Source organism: Dendrobates tinctorius, unplaced genomic scaffold, assembly GCF_039654945.1.
Source record: "Dendrobates tinctorius isolate UK_male_01 unplaced genomic scaffold, ASM3965494v1 ptg000070l, whole genome shotgun sequence".
Lineage (NCBI taxonomy): Eukaryota > Metazoa > Chordata > Amphibia > Anura > Dendrobatidae > Dendrobates > Dendrobates tinctorius.
The window spans coordinates 83,640,172-83,661,905 of record NW_027361738.1 but is presented as its reverse complement, the minus strand read 5'-3'; the positions used below and the strand labels follow the sequence as shown (position 1 = coordinate 83,661,905).

Below are 21,734 nucleotides of genomic sequence, written 5' to 3'. Positions count from 1 at the left end.
CATAGTGGCAGTGGCAGTATTATAGTAGTTATATTCTTGTACATAGGAGCAGTATTATAGTAGTTATATTCTTGTACATAGGGGCAGTATTATAGTAGTTATATTCTTGTACATAGGAGCAGTATTATAGTAGTTATATTCTTGTACATAGGGGCAGTATTATAGTAGTTATATTCTTGTACATTGGAGCAGTATTATAGTAGTTATATTCTTGTAAAGAGGGGCAGTATTATAGTAGTTATATTCTTGTAAATAGTGGCAGTATTATATTAGTTATATTCTTGTACATAGGAGCAGTATTATAGTAGTTATATTTATGTACATAGTGGCAGTATTATAGTAGTTATGTTCTTGTACATAGGGCCAGTATTATAGTAATTTTCTTGCACATAGGGGACAGTATTATAGTAGTTATATTCTTGTATATATGAGCAGTATTATAGTAGTTATATTCTTGTACATTGGAGCAGTATTATAGTAGTTATATTCTTGTAAAGAGGGGCAGTATTATAGTAGTTATATTCTTGTAAATAGGGGCAGTATTATATTAGTTATATTCTTGTACATAGGAGCAGTATTATAGTAGTTATATTTTTGTACATAGTGGCAGTATTATAGTAGTTATGTTCTTGTACATAGGGCCAGTATTATAGTAATTTTCTTGCACATAGGGGACAGTATTATAGTAGTTATATTCTTGTACATAGGAGCAGTATTATAGTAGTTATATTTTTGTACATAGTGGCAGTATTATAGTAGTTATATTCTTGTACATAGGAGCAGTATTATAGTAGTTATATTCTTGTACATAGGGGCAGTATTATAGTAGTTATATTCTTGTACATAGGAGCAGTATTATAGTAGATATATTCTTGTACATAGGGGCAGTATTATAGTAGTTATATTCTTGTACATAGTGGCAGTATTATAGTAGTTATATTCTTGTACATAGGGGCAGTATTATAGTAGTTATATTCTTGTACATAGAAGGCAGTATTATAGTAGTTATATTCTTGTACATAGGAGCAGTATTATAGTAGATATAGTCTTGTACATAGGAGCAGTATTATAGTAGTTATATTCTTGTACATAGGAGCAGTATTATAGTAGTTATATTCTTGTACATAGGAGCAGTATTATAGTAGTTATATTCTTGTACATAGGGGCAGTATTATAGTAGTTATATTCTTGTACATAGGGGCAGTATTATAGTAGTTATATTCTTGTACATAGGGGCAGTATTATAGTAGTTATATTCTTGTACATAGGGGCAATATTATAGTAGTTATAGTCTTGTACATAGGGGCAGTATTATAGTAGTTATATTCTTGTATATAGGATCAGTATTATAGTGGTTATACGCTTGTACATAGGGGCAGTATTATAGTATATATAGTCTTGTTATATTGATTCACTTGACAAGGTTATATACAAGTATTTTACCTGATCAAAAGCATTCCATTTTCATTTAAATAATAAAATGTGCTGGTTTCCAGATGCTGAGAATAATGAGAAGAGAATGTAGAAGTTTTCTTGGAACATTATAAATGTTTATTTATGAAGATGTTTTGCACATGTTCTTACATGACTCATGCATTATACAGTATATGTGCTCTTATACATATATTGTTCATTCCCACACAAATCATCATCCCCTGTACGGCACAGATGCTGCCAGGTTACAGCACATAGGTGTGCCATAAGTGTTCACAAAAAATAAATACAAGGATGAAACCTTTGTCCGTTTTGCATGTAAAGCGCCTTGAAAAAGTATTCATACCTTGTAAACTTTTCCACTTTTTTTTTACGTTACACCCATAAACTTTAATGTATTTTCTTGGTATTTTCTGTGATGCCAACACAAAAGTAGCAGGTATTTGTGAAGTGGAAAGGAAATTATAAAAAAGGTTTTCAAAATATATTTTAAAAGTATAAATCTGAAAATTGTGAGGTGCATTTGTATTGAGCCCCATGAGTCAGTACTTTGTAGGACCACCTTTTGCTGCAATTACTGCTGTAATCTTTCGGGGTCTGTGTCTACCATGTAGAGGTGACATTTTTGCCCCTTGTTCTTTGCACACTCGCTCTCGCTCAGTGAATTGAATGGAGACGTCTGTGATCAGCAATTTTCAAATATTGAAACAGATTGTCAATGGGATTTAGGTTTAGACTGTGACTGCGCCGTTTAGTGAAGGAGCTAAAGAGCGAAAATAAAAGCACAAATAGGGTCTTATCCGCTTTAAAAATGCCAAGTAAATAAAAGATTTTGCTAACGTGGTAAAGTTGTGCTCACACAACTGTTCTCTGTGGGGAGACTTTTCTCCAGCAGGGGCAGGGAAGCTGTATCAGAGTTTATGGGAAGATGGATGGAGCAAGATATAGGGCAATCCTGGAAGAAATCTCGAGGCTGCAAAAGACTTGAGACTGGGGTGTGTAGGTTCACCATCCAGTAAGACAAACATCCAGAGCTACAATGGAGGGTTTAGATCACAGCATATTCATGTGTGTGATCGGCCCAGTCACAGTCGAATCTGTCACAAGATGTGAAAATCGCTGTTCACAGATGTCTCCATCCAATGTCACTGAGCGAGACCGAGTGTGCAAGGAAGAAGGGGCAAATATGTCACCTCTAGATGGTAGAGACTTGCATCAGTAAGTGCTGCCAAAGGTGGTCCTACAAAGCACTGACTCAGGGGGCTGAATACAAATGCACCTCACAATTTTCAAATTGATATATTTAAAATATTTAGAAAACCCTGGTATCAGTTTCTTTACACTTCACAAATACTTCTGACTTTGTGTTGATATATCACATAAAATCTCAATAAAAACCATTTACGTTTTATGGCGGTAACATGAAAAAAAACCAGGAAAAGTTCACAGGGTATGAATACATTGCTACAAGTGGCACAAAAATGCTCAGCAGTGACAGATCAAACTATGTAGTCCGACACTACAAAACTCAACTTTATTACTTCAGGGTGTCCTTTAACCCCTTCCCAACATGAGCCGCATATGTAGCTGCGTTTCCGCTAACCGCTGTACATATACTTCTTCTCGATCGCATGGGTTCATATGCTGAACACTGCCGCGATCGAGTGCCAGCACCAATTGTGGACGTTTAACCCCTCTGATGCCGCAGTCAATAGTCACAGTGACATTGAGGAGCATCGCACAGGGAGTAAGCTCGCTGTCTGCTCCCAGGGTGAAAAAGTAACAGGGTAAAAAATAAATAAAAACAATTCTTTGCATTCTGCTGATTTGTTCATTCTGCCTCCCAAAGATCAAAGTAAGGCTCAGCACACATTTATCCTGCGCGCTATACTGAGCGCTTACACCGGGGTTTCTGTGTAAATCTCTGAAATACATGTTTCAAATGGAATCCCCCCTGGAAGATTCCTTATAATGAGGCAGATGGATGAACTGTGGGCCCCGTCTTGCTGTCTATGATCCGGCGGTGTATGTCTTTTCAGTTATGTGCAATTCTGAGGACACCTCTGAATAGATACCAGATGGAGTCCAGAGTAACCCTTCTGCTGGTCACGTCACTCAGAGATTTAGATGGAAACTCCAAAGTAAGTGCTCAGTGAAGAGCACCGGATAAATGTGATCCCAAACGTTATGTAAAATATTCTCAAGAAAAGCTTCAACTCAATCTAGAAAAAAAAGAGTCCCCACTCAAATGCCTCATCTGTTAACAGAAATATATGGGGCTTCCACGTTACTAATAGTACAAAGGCTCTGGAAAAGCGAAATGGCTCCTCGGCCCCCAAAATAAATACTCCAAATTCTGTGTTCCTAAATCCAAATGCCACCTCCCTTCCAAGTCCCAGTGTGTCTAAACCACATTTAGCGTCCACGTTTGACATTTCTGTAACGATGAGAGCAAGCCTAATTTACGGGTGCGTGTATCCAGAAGAACAAGCTGGCCACTACAATGTACTGGTCACTACAATGTACTGGTCACTACAATGTACTGGTCACTACAATAGCAGTTTGCAATTTTTACTCGGCAACATCCACTACTGCTTGTATAATTTCCAAAAGGGGGTCACTTGAAGGTAGATTCTGCTTGTCTAGCACTTAGAGGCTCTATATACCTCAAACTGAAAATCTGCGCTCCAGGAAGCAAATATCTCTCTGTCCCTCCTGAGTCTTGCCATGTGGCTAAGCAGTACTGTACAGCCATATATAGTGTTTCTTTACATTCAGCAGAAATTGTGGGACAAATTTTGGTGTCATTTTTACCCATTTCCCCGTGTAAAAATGTTTAATCTGAGGCTAAAACAAAATCTTGGTGATAAAAATGTAATTATTTTTTCTTCACTTCCCAATGGTATAAAATTCTGACACACACCTGTGGTGTCAATATAATCACTGCACCCCTAGATGAATTCACTGAGAGGTGGTTTGTAAAATTGGGCCTTTTATGGGGGGGGTTCTGCTACCTCAGGGACTCTGCCAATGTGACATGGCACCCTCAAACCAGTCCAGATAAATCTGCACTGTAATATGGCTCTACTTCCCTTCTGAGCTTTGCCCTGTGCCTCAAAAGTAGTTTTCGATCACATACTGTATCGGCGTACTGAGGAGAAATTGCACAGCAAACAAATTTGAGGGTCCATTTCCTCCTGTTACTCTTGTGAAAATGCAATATTTGGGGCTAAAAAACATTTTTGTGGGAAAAATTAGATTTTTTTTTCACGACTCAATCTTACAAACCTCTGTGAAGCATATGGGGGCTTAAGGCGCTCCCCACACATCTAAATCAGTTACCTGAGGGGTCTAGTTTCCAAAATGGTGTCACTTGTGGATAATTTCTATTATTTAGGCACATCAGGGGCCCTCCAAACGTGACATGCTATCCGCCAGTTATTCCAGCAACTTTTACATTCAAAAAGTCAAATGGCGCTCCTTCCCTTCCAAGCCCTGCCGTGCGCTCAAACATTGGTTCTCCCCTATATATGGGGTGTCGGCGTACTCAGGAGAAATTGCACAACAAATTTTGGGGTCCATTTTCTCCTGATACCCTTGGAAATGTAAAAAAATTGGGTCTAAGTGAAAATTTTTGTGAAAGAAAGGGAAATGTTTATTTTTTTCCTTCCACATTCCATTAATTGCAGGAAGGGTTAATAAACTTTTTGAATGTGGTTTTGAGCACCTTGAGGGGTGCGGTTTTTAGAATGGTGTCTTTTTGGGTATTTTCTATCGTATAGGCCCCTCAAAGCCCCTTTAAATGTGAAAAATTAGAAATCGCTGGTCAACTTTTAACCCTTATAATTTACTAAAAGATAAAATTATGTTTCAAAATTTGTGCTGATGTAAAGTAGACATGTGGGAGATGTTATTTATTAACTATTTTGTGCGATATGACTCTCTGATTTAAGGGCATAAAAGTTAAAAGTTTTGAAAATTTGCAAAATTTTCTAAGTTTTCGCCAAATGTCTGAATTTTTTCAGAAATAAACAAGTCATATCAAAGAAATGTCACCACCACCATCATAAAGTACAATATGTCACGAGAAAACAATCTCAAATCAGCGGGATCCGATGCAGCGCTCCAAAGCTGTAACCTCATAAAGTGACAGTGGTCAGAATTGTAAAAAAAAAAAAAAATTGGCCTGGACAGGAAGGTGAAGACAGGCCCAGGAGGGAAGGGGTTAAATAGACCATTGGAGTGTGACATTGCACAAGCCAGATCTGACCCCATCTAGACGTATATCGCAGGGTTTCAAGAGCCACTTAGTTAAGATCTGGGTCTCATGACTAATAGATCACACCTTGCATGAAATTTGTCCTAACCAACCTTGGGACGAATTCAGACGGCCATGTATCACGGTCGAAGTACGACCTGATGGTGAGTGTATTCACCTGAATTTGTCAGCCTCGTAAGCATATATGAGGCTTTCAAGTTTGGGTCATGAGACCCTCGGGTAGACAGTACTCGGACCGTTATCGAGGGTTGTCTGTTCTCAGCCTTACTCACAAACGTACCCACCATCCAACTCTCCGCGCAAAAGAATATGGCAACGGACCATTGAATGGAACACAATTTGTGTCTTGTCCTTTTACCACGTTCAGGAGAAGGGATACTGACTATTCACATGACTTACTGGCTCTTTACACTTTTGAATATTTATTGTTTCAATTTATTTCCTAAATTTAAAAAAATGCTTGAAATAGTCTTTTAAAGGATTGCCCTACTTCTCTCTCCTCTCCTTCTTCCTTCCCAAAAGCTCCATGGAACAGGGTGGGCTGTTCATGGCAGATCATAGTGTGGAGAGTAGTGAAAGCAGCTATGTTCTCAGGGAGGACAGAAAAAAAACAAGCTGTAGATAGGGAAGAATACGACAAGGGAAACCTTGGAGGAATAACCCCGTAATGATACATTAGAGCAAGTGAACACAGAAGTCTCCAGGTCGCACAGATATAATCTCCAGCATCTTTACCGGGAGGAACATGACCATATGAAAAAAAATCTGAACCTAGGAGCAGGGTGCAAACTAAATGTCAGCAGGATTGAAAATGAATGAAGATGGCAACTTATCCAAACCACTAACGTATGTATCAATCAGTTGTTTCATGTCAAGAGTGTCCATAGCCTCTAACTTCCATGATCTCCTTGAGCGATCATCTTACTCTTTCATGCACCAGACCACTAATATTATAGGAATGAAGCAAGCAGGTACCAAGGCGGTGAAGCTCCCACCATTATCGGGCCACTATCCCCCCTGTGGATTAAAAATTCACCTCGCCCACTTTGAGCCAGCTCACTTCTTACCCAGAGCTCAGGCTTTTCACGTAGCCTCAGTTTTGTCTCCTTCCTATGATTTAAGGGGCTTCACAACTCACAATTCTGTCTTTTGTGAACACATCCCGGCCTTACTGGATAAAAAAAAAATTCTTCTGTTTTTTGCACTTTAAATTTCTGGTATTTAATTTTTTTTTTTTTTTACGAGCAACACGAATAACACTTTTAGCGACTAATAAAGTTGATTGAATCTCTCAAAATTTGCCCAATTTGGAGGGCAAAATTCTATTAATTTTGGATAAATTTGGGGTGAATTCAAATGTCAATGGGAAGGTTTTTAAAAATAATCCATACAATCTTATACTCCCCTCTCATTTGTCCCACTGCTGCTCCCCGCCCAACGCCTCGCTCACTGCTCTTTGGTTTTGCGCTTTCCTGCAATAACTAAGCCTGACATTGTCAAAAGGGTGCAATGAAGTATCAGCAGAGGTCAGGGGTTGGGAGGTGTAGCAGAAGCAGAGGTCAGGGGGGGTGTAGCAGCAGCAGAGGTCAGGGGGGGTGTAGCAGCAGCAGAGGTCAGGGGGGGTGTAGCAGCAGCAGAGGTCAGGGGGGGTGTAGCAGCAGCAGAGGTCAGGGGGGGGTGCAGCAGCAGCAGAGGTCAGGGGGGGTGTAGCAGAAGCAGAGGTCAGGGGGGGTGTAGCAGAAGCAGAGGTCAGGGGGGGTGCGGCAGCAGCAGAGGTCGGGGGGGTGTAGCGGCAGCAGAGGTCGGGGGGGTGTAGCGGCAGCAGAGGTCGGGGGGGTGTAGCGGCAGCAGAGGTCGGGGGGGTGTAGCAGCGGCAGAGGTCGGGGGGGGCTGTAGCGGCGGCAGAGGTCGGGGGGGTGTAGCAGCGGCAGAGGTCGGGGGGGTGTAGCAGCAGCAGAGGTCGGGGGGTGTAGCAGCAGCAGAGGTCGGGGGGGTGTAGCAGCAGCAGAGGTCGGGGGGGTGTAGCAGCAGCAGAGGTCGGGGGGATGTAGCAGCAGCAGAGGTCGGGGGGGTGTAGCGGCAGCAGAGGTCAGGGGGGTGTAGCAGCAGCAGAGGTCAGGGGGGGTGTAGCAGCAGCAGAGGTCAGGGGGGGTGTAGCAGCAGCAGAGGTCAGGGGGGGTGTAGCAGCAGCAAAGGTCAGGGGGGGGTGTAGCAGAAGCAGAGGTCAGGGGGGGTGTAGCAGAAGCAGAGGTCAGGGGGGGGTGTAGCAGCAGCAGAGGTCAGGGGGGGTGCAGCAGCAGCAGAGGTCAGGGGGGGTGTAGCAGAAGCAGAGGTCAGGGGGGGTGTAGCAGAAGCAGAGGTCAGGGGGGGTGTAGCAGAAGCAGAGGTCAGGGGGGTGCGGCAGCAGCAGAGGTCGGGGGGGTGTAGCGGCAGCAGAGGTCGGGGGGGTGTAGCGGCAGCAGAGGTCGGGGGGGTGTAGCGGCAGCAGAGGTCGGGGGGGTGTAGCGGCGGCAGAGGTCGGGGGGGTGTAGCGGCGGCAGAGGTCGGGGGGGCTGTAGCGGCGGCAGAGGTCGGGGGGGTGTAGCAGCGGCAGAGGTCGGGGGGTGTAGCAGCAGCAGAGGTCGGGGGGGTGTAGCAGCAGCAGAGGTCGGGGGGGTGTAGCAGCAGCAGAGGTCGGGGGGGTGTAGCAGCAGCAGAGGTCGGGGGGGTGTAGCAGCAGCAGAGGTCGGGGGGGTGCGGCAGCAGCAGAGGTCGGGGGGTGTAGCAGCAGCAGAGGTCGGGGGGGTGTAGCAGCAGCAGAGGTCAGGGGGGGTGTAGCAGCAGCAGAGGTCAGGGGGGGTGTAGCAGCAGCAGAGGTCAGGGGGGGGTGCAGCAGCAGCAGAGGTCAGGGGGGGGTGCAGCAGCAGCAGAGGTCAGGGGGGGTGTAGCAGAAGCAGAGGTCAGGGGGGGTGTAGCAGAAGCAGAGGTCAGGGGGGGTGCGGCAGCAGCAGAGGTCGGGGGGGTGCAGCGGCAGCAGAGGTCGGGGGGGGTGCGGCAGCAGCAGAGGTCGGGGGGGTGTAGCGGCAGCAGAGGTCGGGGGGGTGCAGCGGCAGCAGAGGTCAGGGGGGGTGCGGCAGCAGCAGAGGTCGGGGGGGTGTAGCGGCAGCAGAGGTCGGGGGGGTGTAGCGGCAGCAGAGGTCAGGGGGGGTGTAGCGGCAGCAGAGGTCAGGGGGGGGTGTAGCAGCAGCAGAGGTCAGGGGGGGTGTAGCAGCAGCAGAGGTCAGGGGGGGGTGCAGCAGCAGCAGAGGTCAGGGGGGGTGTAGCAGAAGCAGAGGTCAGGGGGGGTGTAGCAGAAGCAGAGGTCAGGGGGGGTGCGGCAGCAGCAGAGGTCAGGGGGGGTGTAGCGGCAGCAGAGGTCGGGGGGTGGTGTAGCAGCAGCAGAGACATCATTGAGCGACCCCACCCCAAGTGATTAAGAACAGCTGACGATGATCACAGCAGATTGATCTTTTGGATGCTCCTGTAGGCAGTCGGAGAGGCGGTGGTCCCTTGTGCACTCCTGCAAAAACGTCGCAAGAAAGAAATGTTACAATATCTGCAGCATTACTGTGAGCTCTACATGCGATCACATGATCAAGTCCCCTATGGGGACCACTAGAAAGTGTAAAAAACAAAAAACTATGTTGCTCCATTTTGATAGAGCCAAGATTACAATAAAAATAAATAAATATTTTGGGAATCGCATAATGTGTAACTGTCTAATCTAATAAAATAATACATTTTTATTTTGTATCTTCATTTCTTTGTATATTTCTTATTTGAACCAGTAACTTCTTTCTTAAAAGGATCTGAAGAAGTAAAACCCTTTATAAAACTATAATAATAAAACAGTACACGCTAATAATAATAATAATAATGTACTAAACCTACCAGGCAATGAATCACGACAAGGGAGGAATTTTGACCCGCGCTGCGCACCGTACACTGCCGGTTTCATTAGCCCAGTACAGTACACGTAATCACTGTGTGTTGGATGTGAGGAGTCCGCGTCGCCAGCATGGACCGGGGAGGGATGAAGCACCGGGAAGGACGCCCGGAGATGAGCGGTTATAGCGTGTACGAGGAGGATAACGAAAAACTCACCGAAACCCTCCACCTCAAAGCCAATGCGCTGAAATCTGTGAGTATAAAAATGACCCGCCTGGGCCTCCGTAGTCCCCACAGTTGTTGTTGGACTTCAAATCCCATCATGCGTCTGTGACAGTTTCTAATGGGTCACAGGCGCTCAAGTATCATGGGAGTTGTAGTTTTAACCTTCGCTTGTTTTTCTGTTTATTCCTCTATTTCTTCGATCGTGAAAGTGTAAAAATTGTCTCTGTGAGGCCTCAGGAGAGCTACAGATTGTATTAAAGGGGGTTTCCATTCTTATTAAAGGCTAGAACTGGGAGTGGGGTGAGAGGGGGACAATAACATTTTAAATTATACCCAAATTTTGAGCCACTAAATGATGTAGTATTAGGGGGGCTCTGGAAATTAGGAACCTTCCCCTATCAAGACGCGGTTATGGATCTACTCTGTGTGCCTGCTGGAAAATCTTATTAATGAGCCCCCATATGGAAAAGTCCCCTCTTAATTTCCACTCTGTAATCCTGGCTTGGTGAGATGACCGTGATTTTGGCCCCCTCCCATGTCCACGATGCAATGTGGGGCGCCAATGGGTTGTCATGGCAGCTCGGAGATGATTGCTGCCATATTTGCTCTTCTATGGGTCCCGATCACAGGCTGATCCGATCGGAGATCATTCATTTTCCTATACACTGCAATACCGTACGGAACAAAAAAAAAATAATTCTGAAAAAAAATATATAAAAACTAAAATCACCTCTTTTCCCAATTCAAAAAAGCAAATAAAAAAAAAAATCAGTAATATTTACTCCAAATTGATATAAATAAAAACATCCAGAGCTCGTCACACAGAAAATTAGAGAAAAAAAAATTACGGGTGCCAGAAAATGGTAATGGTAATTTATTCTTTTTTTTTTAAGTTTCTGTGTAGGCCGAGCTGATGTTTTTATTTAAACGTATTTATTTATATATATTATAATTATTTGAATATAATTATACTTACGGTATACTGATTTTTTTTTTTACTTTAAAAAATAAATAAATATATATATATATATACACACTATATTTCCCGTACATTGGATGCTGTTGAAACAAAGAACCAAGTACCCATAAAAAAGTAAAATTGCTTATATTTTTTTTTTTTTTTTCAATTCCACCCCATTTGGTGAAGCGAATGGTGCCAATTAAAACTATTCCTCCTGCTGGAAAAAAAAAGGCAAAAAAAAAAAAAAAAATCAAAATGCTAGAATAATACAAAAAATGATGGCTCTTGGAAGAAGAAGAAAAGATAAAAAAGAAATGGTAAAGGGGTAAAGAATCACTGACTTTGGATGTAAACACCTGGAAAGTATTCCGTCTGGGTATTCGGCTGTGTGTACGGTGTCCGGCGCCCCCCGGCCTCGCTCCTAGTCCTGGGTAATGTTATCCTCCATGTTGGCAGCAATGAGGCGGTCCGCCACTGATTTTGTGGGTTCCCCTCTAAGGTTTGTCCTCGTTCCCAGTTTTGTCCTTTTTGATGCCTATAAGAACCCTTGTCGGTGGACACTAAGCCAGATTGGCTTCTGTGATCTCTTGGATGTCGTCCACACGGGTGCATGTAGTAATGAGGGTCTGGAGACCTCCGGTCAAGCATCCACCTCCCCATTAATGTCTTGTGGGACTGTAGGAACTACCACAAGACAACACCCTGGTATCTCTGCCGGCCATCAGACCGCCAGCAATCGACAAGTTCTTTTAGTGGGTCAACCCCTTTAAACTCTAGGTATATGGTTAGGGGTGACCTACTAAACCATGGTCTCTGCAGCCTCGTCATGCATTGTCAAAGGACTGCCGAGGGCAGCGGTAACTGGTTGTGAACCTGACAGCGGATCCACACTGCCACCAGGAAGCAGAGACCGACTCCGTTATTGAGGTCGTGTACTGGAGAAAACCTACTTTGATGACTGATCGGGGACCATGTGTCTCGGATCACTAGTCTGAGGCCTCTCCGCTTCCCTACACTGACACGTGCATTGGTAGAACCCTATTTGCTTTGATGAGAAGCTGCCAGGGACCTACCTCTGGGAGTAGTCATCCTACCCGTCCTCCTACACGTCGTCCTCCTATCCGTCCTCCTACACGTCCTCCTATCCGTCCTCCTACTCCTTAGGCAAACTCCAGTAACGAGCACTTGCGCTCATCATTATAGTGCTTTGAAAAAGCACTATCATGTAATCCGAACGCTGCTAACTTCCTTCTTCTTCTTATTCAGTTGATTTCCGCAATTAATGCGGCCCGAACTGTTACATGCTACATGCACAGACTCCGTTGAGGCGTCGTTTCGAAGCGTCCACGAGTGGTGTGCTAAGAATTTTTTGTGTCGATTGGATTTGTAGTTTTTGCGCAATTTGCGTTTGAAATTTTTTTTTCCCGTCATTGGAATGCACTGTCTCAATGCATTTCAATGGGAAAATTTTGCCATAGTAATACATTGGGCAGTCGTGAGGCGATTCAAATGGCAGTTAAGCTCATTGATATGCGCAGGCAGACCCAGTTACTATGCCAACGCCTACGAACTATACATGACGCCCCCAGGACACAGATTCTGCCAGATAATATCAGCTCGTAAAGCGAAACCCACAGCACAAATGCAAATCTAGCTTCATCACATGACGCATGCCCCTGAGAGAGAATGTGTGCCAAAGTGGATTGAGAAGCCCAGTGCGCCAAAGTGATTCTTAAAGGGCCGGCGCACCAAAATGAGTCTTAAAGGGCCGGCGAAAGCTGAGTGACCCCAGGCTTCAAATCGGAGGCTGGTTGACCCCGGCCCTCCAAATCGGAGGCTGAGGCACCCCGGCCTCCAAATCGGAGGCTGATCGACCCTGGCCTACAAATCGGAGGCTGAGCCACCCTGGCCTCCAAATCGGACCCAGAGTGGCCCCACTCACCAAATCGGACCCAGAGCGGCCCCGCCCGCCAAATCGGACCCTATGGTGCCCCCCCACCAAATCGGACCCTATAGGGCCCCGTCCACCAATTGGACCCAGAGTGGCCCCGCCCACCAAATCGGACACTATGGGGCCCTGCCCAACAGATCGGACCCTGAGGGGCCCCGCCCACCAAACCGGACCCTGAGGGGCCCTGTCCAATTGGACCCAGAGTGGCCCCGCCCACGAAATCAGACCCAGAGTGGCCCCGCCCACCAAATCGGACACTATGGGGCCCTGCCCAACAGATCGGACCTAGAGTGGCCCCGCCCACCAAACCGAACCCTGAGGGGCCCCGCCCACCAAACCGGACCCTGAGTGGCCCCGCCCACCAAATTGGACCCTATGGGGGCCCGCCCACCAAATTGGACCCTATGGGGCCCCGCCCACCAAATTGGACCCTATGGGGCCCCGCCCACCAAATTGGACCCTATGGGGCCCCGCCCACCAAATCGGACCCTGAGGGGCCCCGGCCACAAAATCGGACCCTGAGGGATCCCGTCCACCAATTCAAGCCCTGAGGAGCCCAGGCCACCGAATCGATTCCTGAGGGGCCCACCCACCAAATCAGACCCTGAGGGGCCCCACAGGCCAAAGTGGCTCCTGAGAGGCACCAACAGTTAAAACGGATCCTGAGTTGAAAGTCTTGCAGGGGCAGCAGGCAAGTCTCTCTTAAAGGGGCAGCCCGGGCACCATTTCAAAGCACTATCTGTACTTCCTTCAGGAAATACACATCTAGTTATTTAAATAATGTTTCGGTACATTTTTTACTGTTTTTTGGACTTTTTTTATATATCTTAAGCTGAATAAAAAAATTATTAAAAAAATATAGGAAACTTGTGATTCTCACAGTGGCTACTGGGGCTTTTTTTAGATTCGAACCTCTTGTTGTTTCAGACTCTTTTGTATTGAATAATCTAATGAGTGTGTGCAAAGGTCATTGTGAAGGGAGGGGAGAAGGTGAGCTGTGACCACCTATTGTGAATGGTGGATCCTGTGTTATCTACTGTATATAGAGCTGTTATCAGTCATTGTACAGGAGGAGGAGGTGAGCTGTGACATCACCTACTGTGAATGGTGGATCCTGTGTTATCTACTGTATATAGAGGTGTTATCAGTCATTGTACAGGAGGAGGAGGTGACCTGTGACATCACCTATTGTGAATGGTGAGTCCTCTGTTATCTACTGTATATAGAGGTGTTATCAGTCATTGTACAGGAGGAGGAGGTGAGCTGTGACATCACCTATTGTGAATGGTGGATCCTGTGTTATCTGCTGTATATAGAGGTTACCTGTCATTGTAATCCTGCCTCTGATGATAACAGCTGAAAACTCTTCTTTAAAGGGCAGGAGGTTTGAGTCTAAAAAAAGCCCCAGTAACCAGTGTGAAAACTGCAAAATGTAGTCTTTTTTTTATTTATTGTAATATATTCTGTTCACACTTAGTTTATAAAGCAGATCTAATTTAAAATCCACCTAAAAAACTCTGCGATGTGAACATACTTAGTATTTTTTTTTTCATTTGCACCTTTTTCATTTTTTTTTTTTAAAGCTTATTTAAAGGGACTCGAGACATTTCACTCCCAAAAAGGAATAAATAAAGCAAAAGTGCAAATAAGCATCATTGAACTCTGAGGCAAGTTCATCAAATAAATGTCAATTTAGCACAAAATCCACCAGTGGAAGAATAAAAAAAAAAAAAGACAAAAACTGACTTATAAGTGATGACTCGGAGCCTTGGTTTGTGGAGCAGAAGATGAATAAAGATGAAAGAAGCAGCGACAAAGTACAAAGACGAGGATGGAAATGTCCGCAGCTGAACTGTTCATTTTAGAAGGATCAGGGAAGGTTTTTTGGATCAGGGTTGTGGATTAGAAACGTCGCTGCTTCATTACACCTAAAGAAGAAGAAAACGACTTGTTATTTTGGGGGTTTCAGGATTCTTTTTTTTCGCACCCAAGTTTATGATGGTAAAATCCCAATATTTCTCAAAATATGTTGGACTCGTCTTCATCTGGTTCCTGGACTTTGATAATTTCTATTTGTAGGAAAACCTGACGCCTAGCTGAACAGCGAACCGCACCCCGAGGTCTGGCTTTTGCCATCGCAACTCATTCAACTGAATATCTGCAATACCAGTCAAAGCCTATGAACAAGAGGGGCGCTATTTCTTTTTTCAATTCTGGCAACTTTCTGCATGTTCCTATAAAATGTCTCAAAATTTGCACAAATAATTGGGGCCCAAATGAAAACACTCCAGGGATACACTGCGGTACATTTAGGGCAAGAGTTCTCATTTATTTTTATTTTTTTAAAGTTGCAATTGATAAACCTTGACCAGAAATGAAATAAACAAAAATGAAAATAAACAGGTGAACACAAAATAGACTTTAATAAAACTAGACCGTAAAAAATCCTCAAAACAAACAGGGCTAAAGTTTATTAGAAAGTTGTAGAATTTTTCATTGTGTAGTTGAAAACCCCCTTAAAAAAAGTGGTTTTCTGGCTCTTACTTTATGCCCTCTGTTCCCTTATGTATTCCAGTTTTTGTTTTTTTTATAAATCGGCCATACGGCTCCAGGTATATCAGCTGTTTTGTTTACTGCTGATTGTTATTGCCTTTGCCATAAATAAGGGGGAGTAATTATGCAAATGATCCTAAAGACACGCCCCAGAGGATCCTCTGAGCACTGCCCCCTTGGTACAGACTGTGAAAAGCAGCACTGAGATAAAAAGGTTCCGTTTCTCTGGAAACGTACGGCGGATTTAGAAAAAACAAAAGCCAGAATGCTCAGAGGAACGGCAGGAATAAAATAAGAGTAAAAACTGTCCACGTCTGACCTGATATCAGGTCCTCTTTAAATTTATGCTTTGAAGAATTCTGTAAAGACTGTAAATTTGCATTTTCTTCAGTCGCACACTAATTTTCTCTTTTTTTTTTTTTTGTTCAGCTTTCTATCGATATTGGAACAGAAGTAAAATATCACAATAATTTGCTTTCTCAAATGGTGAGTATTCACGAACAAAGGCAGCAGTGATATCAAAAATGAATTGTGGCATCCATCTAAGCCTCACCCTCAATGTGCCTGAAAAGTGCCCCTGTGTTCGCATCATTTGGATTTTTTTTTTTTTTTTTAAGAATGCGACTGTTGCCAATTGTGAGATAATATAGTATTATACCAGGTGGGCTGTACAACTCCATAGGAATGTAGAGAAAAACATGAAAAGTTTTCATCATTGCTGCCATAGCAACAGATCACTGTATTCCTTATTCAAGGACAGATTTCAAAATTACAAGATCTGATTGGTTGCTATAGTAACATATCCACCTTTTTATGCATTAAGCCCAAAATGTGAACGAAAGACAAGATATAGAGGAATATTTTGGTAGCATTTATATTCTTGTACATAGCAGTATTATAGTAGCTATATTCTTGTACATAGGGGGCAGTATTATAGTAGTTATATTCTTGTACATAGGGAGCAGCATTATAGTAGTTATATTCTTGAACATAGGGGCAGTATTATAGTAGTTATATTCTTGAACATAGGAGCAGTATTATAGTAGTTATATTCTTGAACATAGGGGCAGTATTATAGTAGTTATATTCTTGTACATAGCAGTATTATAGTAGTTATATTCTGGTACATAGGGGGCAGTATTATAGTAGTTATATTCTTGTACATAGCAGTATTATAGTAGTTATATTCTTGAACATAGGGGGCAGTATTATAGTAGTTATATTCTTGTACATAGGGGCAGTACTATAGTAGTTATATTCATGTACATAGGAGCAGTATTATAGTAGTTATATTCTTGTATATAGAGGGCAGTATTGTAGTTATATTCTTGTACATAGGAGCAGTATTATAGTAGTTATATTCTTGTACATAGGGGCAGTATTATAGTAGTTATATTCTTGTACATAGGAGCAGTATTATAGTAGTTATATTCTTGTACATAGGAGCAGTATTATAGTAGTTATATTCTTGTACATAGGGGCAGTACTATAGTAGTTATATTCTTGTACATAGGAGCAGTATTATAGTAGTTATATTCTTGTACATAGGAGCAGTATTATAGTAGTTATATTCTTGTACATAGGGGCAGTATTATAGTAGTTATATTCTTGTACATAGGGGCAGTACTATATTAGTTATATTCTTGTACATAGGAGCAGTATTATAGCAGTTATATTCCTGTATATAGAGGGCAGTATTATAGTAGTTATATTCTTGTACATAGGGGCAGTATTATAGTAGTTATATTCTTGTACATGGGGGCAGTATTATAGTAGTTATTCTTGTACATAGGGGCAGTATTATAGTAGTTATATTCTTGTACATAGGGGGCAGTATTATAGTAGCAATATTCTTGTACATAGGAGCAGTATTATAGTAGTTATATTCTTGTACATAGGAGCAGTATTGTAGTAGTTATATTCTTGTACATAGGAGCAGTATTATAGTAGTTATATTCTTGTACATAGGAGCAGTATTATAGTAGTTATATTCTTGTACATAGGGGGCAGTATTATAGTAGTTATATTCTTGTACATAGGAGCAGTATTATAGTAGTTATATTCTTGTACATAGGAGCAGTATTATAGTAGTTATATTCTTGTACATAGGGGGCAGTATTATAGTAGTTATATTCTTGTACATAGGGGGCAGTATTATAGTAGTTATATTCTTGTACATCGGGGCAGTATTATAGTAGTTATATTCTTGTACATAGGGGGCAGTATTATAGTAGTTATATTCTTGTACATAGGGGCAGTATTATAGTAGTTATATTCTTGTACATAGGAGCAGTATTATAGTAGTTATATTCTTGTACATAGGAGCAGTATTATAGTAGTTATATTCTTGTATATAGGAGCAGTATTATAGTAGTTATATTCTTGTACATAGGAGCAGTATTATAGTAGTTATATTCTTGTACATAGGGGCAGTATTATAGTAGTTATATTCTTGTACATCGGGGCAGTATTATAGTAGTTATATTCTTGTACATAGGGGGCAGTATTATAGTAGTTATATTCTTGTACATAGGGGGCAGTATTATAGTAGTTATATTCTTGTACATAGGGGCAGTACTATAGGAGATATATTCATGTGCTTTATATATTGCTTGTTCCTTACTGTCACTACACAATTTATATTTCATTTGTTTTATTGTGTGTTTTTGTTATTATTTTTAGGACTCCGATTTTGACTCTACCGGTGGTTTCCTGGGGGCCACAATGGGCAGACTTAAGGTTCTCTCCAGGGGCAGCCAGGCCAAGCTGCTGTTGTATATGATGCTGTTCGCCTGTTTTGTTTTTTTCGTCGTTTACTGGTATATAAAACTCAGATGATCAGACTTGGATCTTTTTTTTTTTTTTTTTTTTGTGCCTCAATTATCAAGTTTAATTTCTTATATTTTGAGCAGTTTTCCAGGCTATGCTGGAAGTTGTAGTTCTTAACAACAGGATAGTGACCACTCTACTGGTGCATACGTTTCACTTACTGGAAGATGGCGGTATTCTCCTTAATGAGATAGTGAGGCACTTTATGACCGGTCTATCTAACGGTAATCCGGATCTTTCATATTCCCTGACATTCATTCCAGTAAATCCATAGGCATACAATGAAAGCAGAGACTCCCAGCAGAAGAGTTAATGATCCAAGAAGAGCTATGGAGGAACGCACTCTGTTAATCATTTTCTAATTATGAGACCATCACAAGGAGGATTCATGCTTTGTGCATTTCCATCTACCGTATATCTCCAGGCTCGGACACTTCTGACCCTCCTCCTCTTGGAAATTCCATTGTCAAAAGATAAAGCGTTCATTCGTCTTAAATTAATATTTTGGATGGACATTAAACAGCACTTTTAAGCTACACGTGACATATGTGGCCATTACCTGCTAAAGGGAATCAATCTGTTATTTGAAAATGACATATTGTAAAAATCAGGTTTTGTATGTTACGTGTATTTTTTTATATTCTTTTAATTTTATTTGTATTATCATCATGATTAGAGATGGACGGACCCCTGGATGTTCGGGTTTGGCCGAACAGTTAAAAAAAAAGTTCAGGTTCGGGTACCAGAACAGTACCCAGACCTGATTCACTTGAATGGGGGACCCAAATATCCAGTGTTTGGCACACTGTCATGTGTATGACAGCACGGCAAACACTGCCTCTGATCGGCGGAGAAATCATTACCGTCGGTCTGACAGCCGTGGTTCTCATGTTGTCAAATGACAGTGTGAGCCCGCAGCTGCGATCACAGGTAAAAAGTCTACCTCCGGTCACTGGCGTCGGCTGATGGAACTTCTACTCCCATCAGCCTACGACTGCTGCGGATAATAACAGCAAGAGCAAGTGGCGGCTGAGGGGAGTAATCATCAGCTGGCGCCTGCGCTCTAAATAAATTTTAAAAAAAATACATTCGCTTGGGCTCCCCTGTATTTTTGATAACCAGCCAGGCAAAACTGACATCTTCAGGCTGCAACTCTCAGCTGTCAGCTTTAGCAAGGTTGGTTATGAAGAATAGAGGGATTTCCATGCCTTTTTTTTTTTTTAAATTATTTAAATAAATAATTTGAAAAAACAGCATGGGGTCCCCAAGATTTTTGAAAACCAGCCAAACTAATCCAGACAGCTGAGGGCTGGCATTCTCAGGCTGGTAAGGGGCCATGGATATCCCCCCCCACCTAAAAATAGCAGCCCACTGCCACCCAGAAAAGGTTAATCCATTAAATTTGCCTGGCTCTTCCTACTTGTCCTGTAACGGTGGCAAGTGGGGTTCATATTTGTGGGATTGTTCTCAACTTTGTATTGTTAGATGGCATTAAGCCCACAAGTTCGTAATGGAGAAGCGTCTATAAGACACCTATCCATTACTAATCGTATAGTTATATGGTAAATAAAGACACAGCCAGAATAAAGTCCTTTATTTGTAATTTAAAAAAAAAAACAACAACACCCTTTTACTTTTAAATAATATCACTCACAGGTGATGGGGGAAGATTAAGGAGGAAGAAATGTCATGGGCGGACTTGTTACCCCGGAGGCTCCTATTACAGGACCGTGCTGGGATCAGTGAGCTCTGCGCCATCAGCCGCTCTGTCACATGTAAGACGGCATGGTGGGAGGGTGATGATATACACTTTGAAGGGGGGGTCTAGGTGATTGATGTTACACTCTGTGAAGGGGGATCTAGGGGCTGGATTATATTCACCATGAGGTGGGGGGGTATCTAGGGGCCGGATGTTATACACCGTTAAGTGGGGGTCGAAGGTCCGGATATTATACATCCTGAAGGGGGGCAGTCGAGGGGCCGGATATTGTACACTGTGAAGGGGCCAGATATATGCCATGAAGAGGGGGGGGGTCTAGGTGATGGATGTTTTACTCTGTGTAAGGGGATCTAGGGGCCGGATTATATACACCATGAAGGGGGTTGAGGGGCCGGATATTATACGCTGTGAATTTATCTAGGGGCCGGATGTTATACACCGTGAAGTGGGGGTCGAAGGCCCGGATATTGTACACCGGGGGGCGTTAGGACTGAATGTAAAGTGCTGCGGAAATAAAATATTATTTTTATTAATGAGAAACCAGAATTTGGTGATTAAGACGTGTGACCCTAAACTTTTCTCCATATAGCGAATCTGGACTGTGCATTGATTTATATGGTGGGAATAAGCGCTGAAACAAGATGCTCATTTTAGTTGATTGCTTTGATAATTAAAAACTTCAATTTTCGTCAATTAACTACTTGGATGACACGATTAGATCTGAATATTTAATGTTCTTCATCGGAGAAACCAGTTGTTTAACTCTTTGAGTACCACAATTAGTAGGGACAATTGTATCATGTAAGGGGACATTTCTCCCCAATGATTGTATCTCCGGACTTTTTGGTGATACGATCTGAGTGATGACAACATTCACCCCCTATAAAGGACCTTGAGGTCTCCTAAGGTTGAGCGACGTCTTACCCCGCTTGGTTTCACGTAGCTCACAGTCTATAGCCACTCACGGCTCGGTAGCTGCGGTTCTATTACAATATCGTCCTGGTTGCAGAATCCTCCGGCCACTTCTGTAATCCCGCTTCTGCAGAGCCATTACCGGCTGATTGAGTGTCACAGTAAGCAGACCCCGGGGTGCACTGCTGAGGAGGCTTTCAGGCCATAACTCTGATTGAATGGTCTCTCCAGCGCGGCCCGGCTTCCTCCTACCAGAAACCCCATTTATTTCCAGACAAAATTCTCCTTTTATGTTGTGTAAATTCTGCTTGAGATCGATCTGAAGGTGAAACCTTTGTGCTGTGGCCGTGAATTGTTCTGTTACTGCTGTAAGCGGTCAGACATCTGGTACCGATACGTGGAAAGTGAAGTTTTCTCCGGATGTACGGAGTCTGCTTCATCTGCGGCTTCTGTACACATAATGATACAAACATGAGTCTCATACAAGGCAGGAGAAAGTTAATGTAAGTGAAAACTTTATTAGAAGTCATATATCAAAGACAGCGTGCGTATAAAGCACAGGAGAGGCATGATTAACAAGTTGTGGTCGCAAGGAATTCGATGGCTAAAGAATAGTAAGAAATTCAGTTCATGTAAAACCAACAAGTGTCATAAACACAATACACAGCTGTGGATAATAAAGAGCAAAAACAAAATGAACCAAGTAAGAGCAACGTTACCAACCAGGCGGAACCATATTGTAGTGTTCACTAGTGTAAGTGGGGAACGGACCAGTGTCACAACTCCTGCGAGCGTTTCACGGTGAGCTTCTTCAAGGAATATAATGTGGTAAAATAGAAAAAAAGGGCATAGAAAGGGGCACACCTGGAGCAGGCACAGAGGATGGGCATTCATGGAGCAGACACAAAGGGCACAACGGAGGCAGGCACATAGAGGAGCAGGCACAGAAGGTGGACATATATGG

The 21,734-nt window shown here is 43.0% G+C and overlaps 1 protein-coding gene and 1 long non-coding RNA gene across 3 annotated transcripts in view; one reads left to right on the top strand and one right to left on the bottom strand.

Annotated features, from left to right (window-relative positions):
• Positions 1–9,760, bottom strand: part of LOC141095758 (uncharacterized) — a 146,152-nt gene extending 136,392 nt beyond the window's left edge. The window contains exon 1 of one of the 2 annotated variants that reach the window (XR_012233468.1): positions 9,623–9,760. This is a non-coding gene — a long non-coding RNA (uncharacterized lncRNA). The remainder of the gene's footprint in view (positions 1–9,622) is intronic. The other variant, XR_012233467.1, reaches the window with a different exon arrangement.
• Positions 9,660–18,748, top strand: BET1 (Bet1 golgi vesicular membrane trafficking protein). Its single transcript, XM_073582056.1, has 3 exons — positions 9,660–9,872; positions 15,739–15,795; positions 17,992–18,748. Exons 1-3 carry the CDS (start codon positions 9,750–9,752, stop codon positions 18,145–18,147), a joined length of 336 nt encoding a protein of 111 aa, XP_073438157.1. The 5' UTR covers positions 9,660–9,749; the 3' UTR covers positions 18,148–18,748.
• Positions 18,749–21,734: the final 2,986 nt, after the last annotated feature.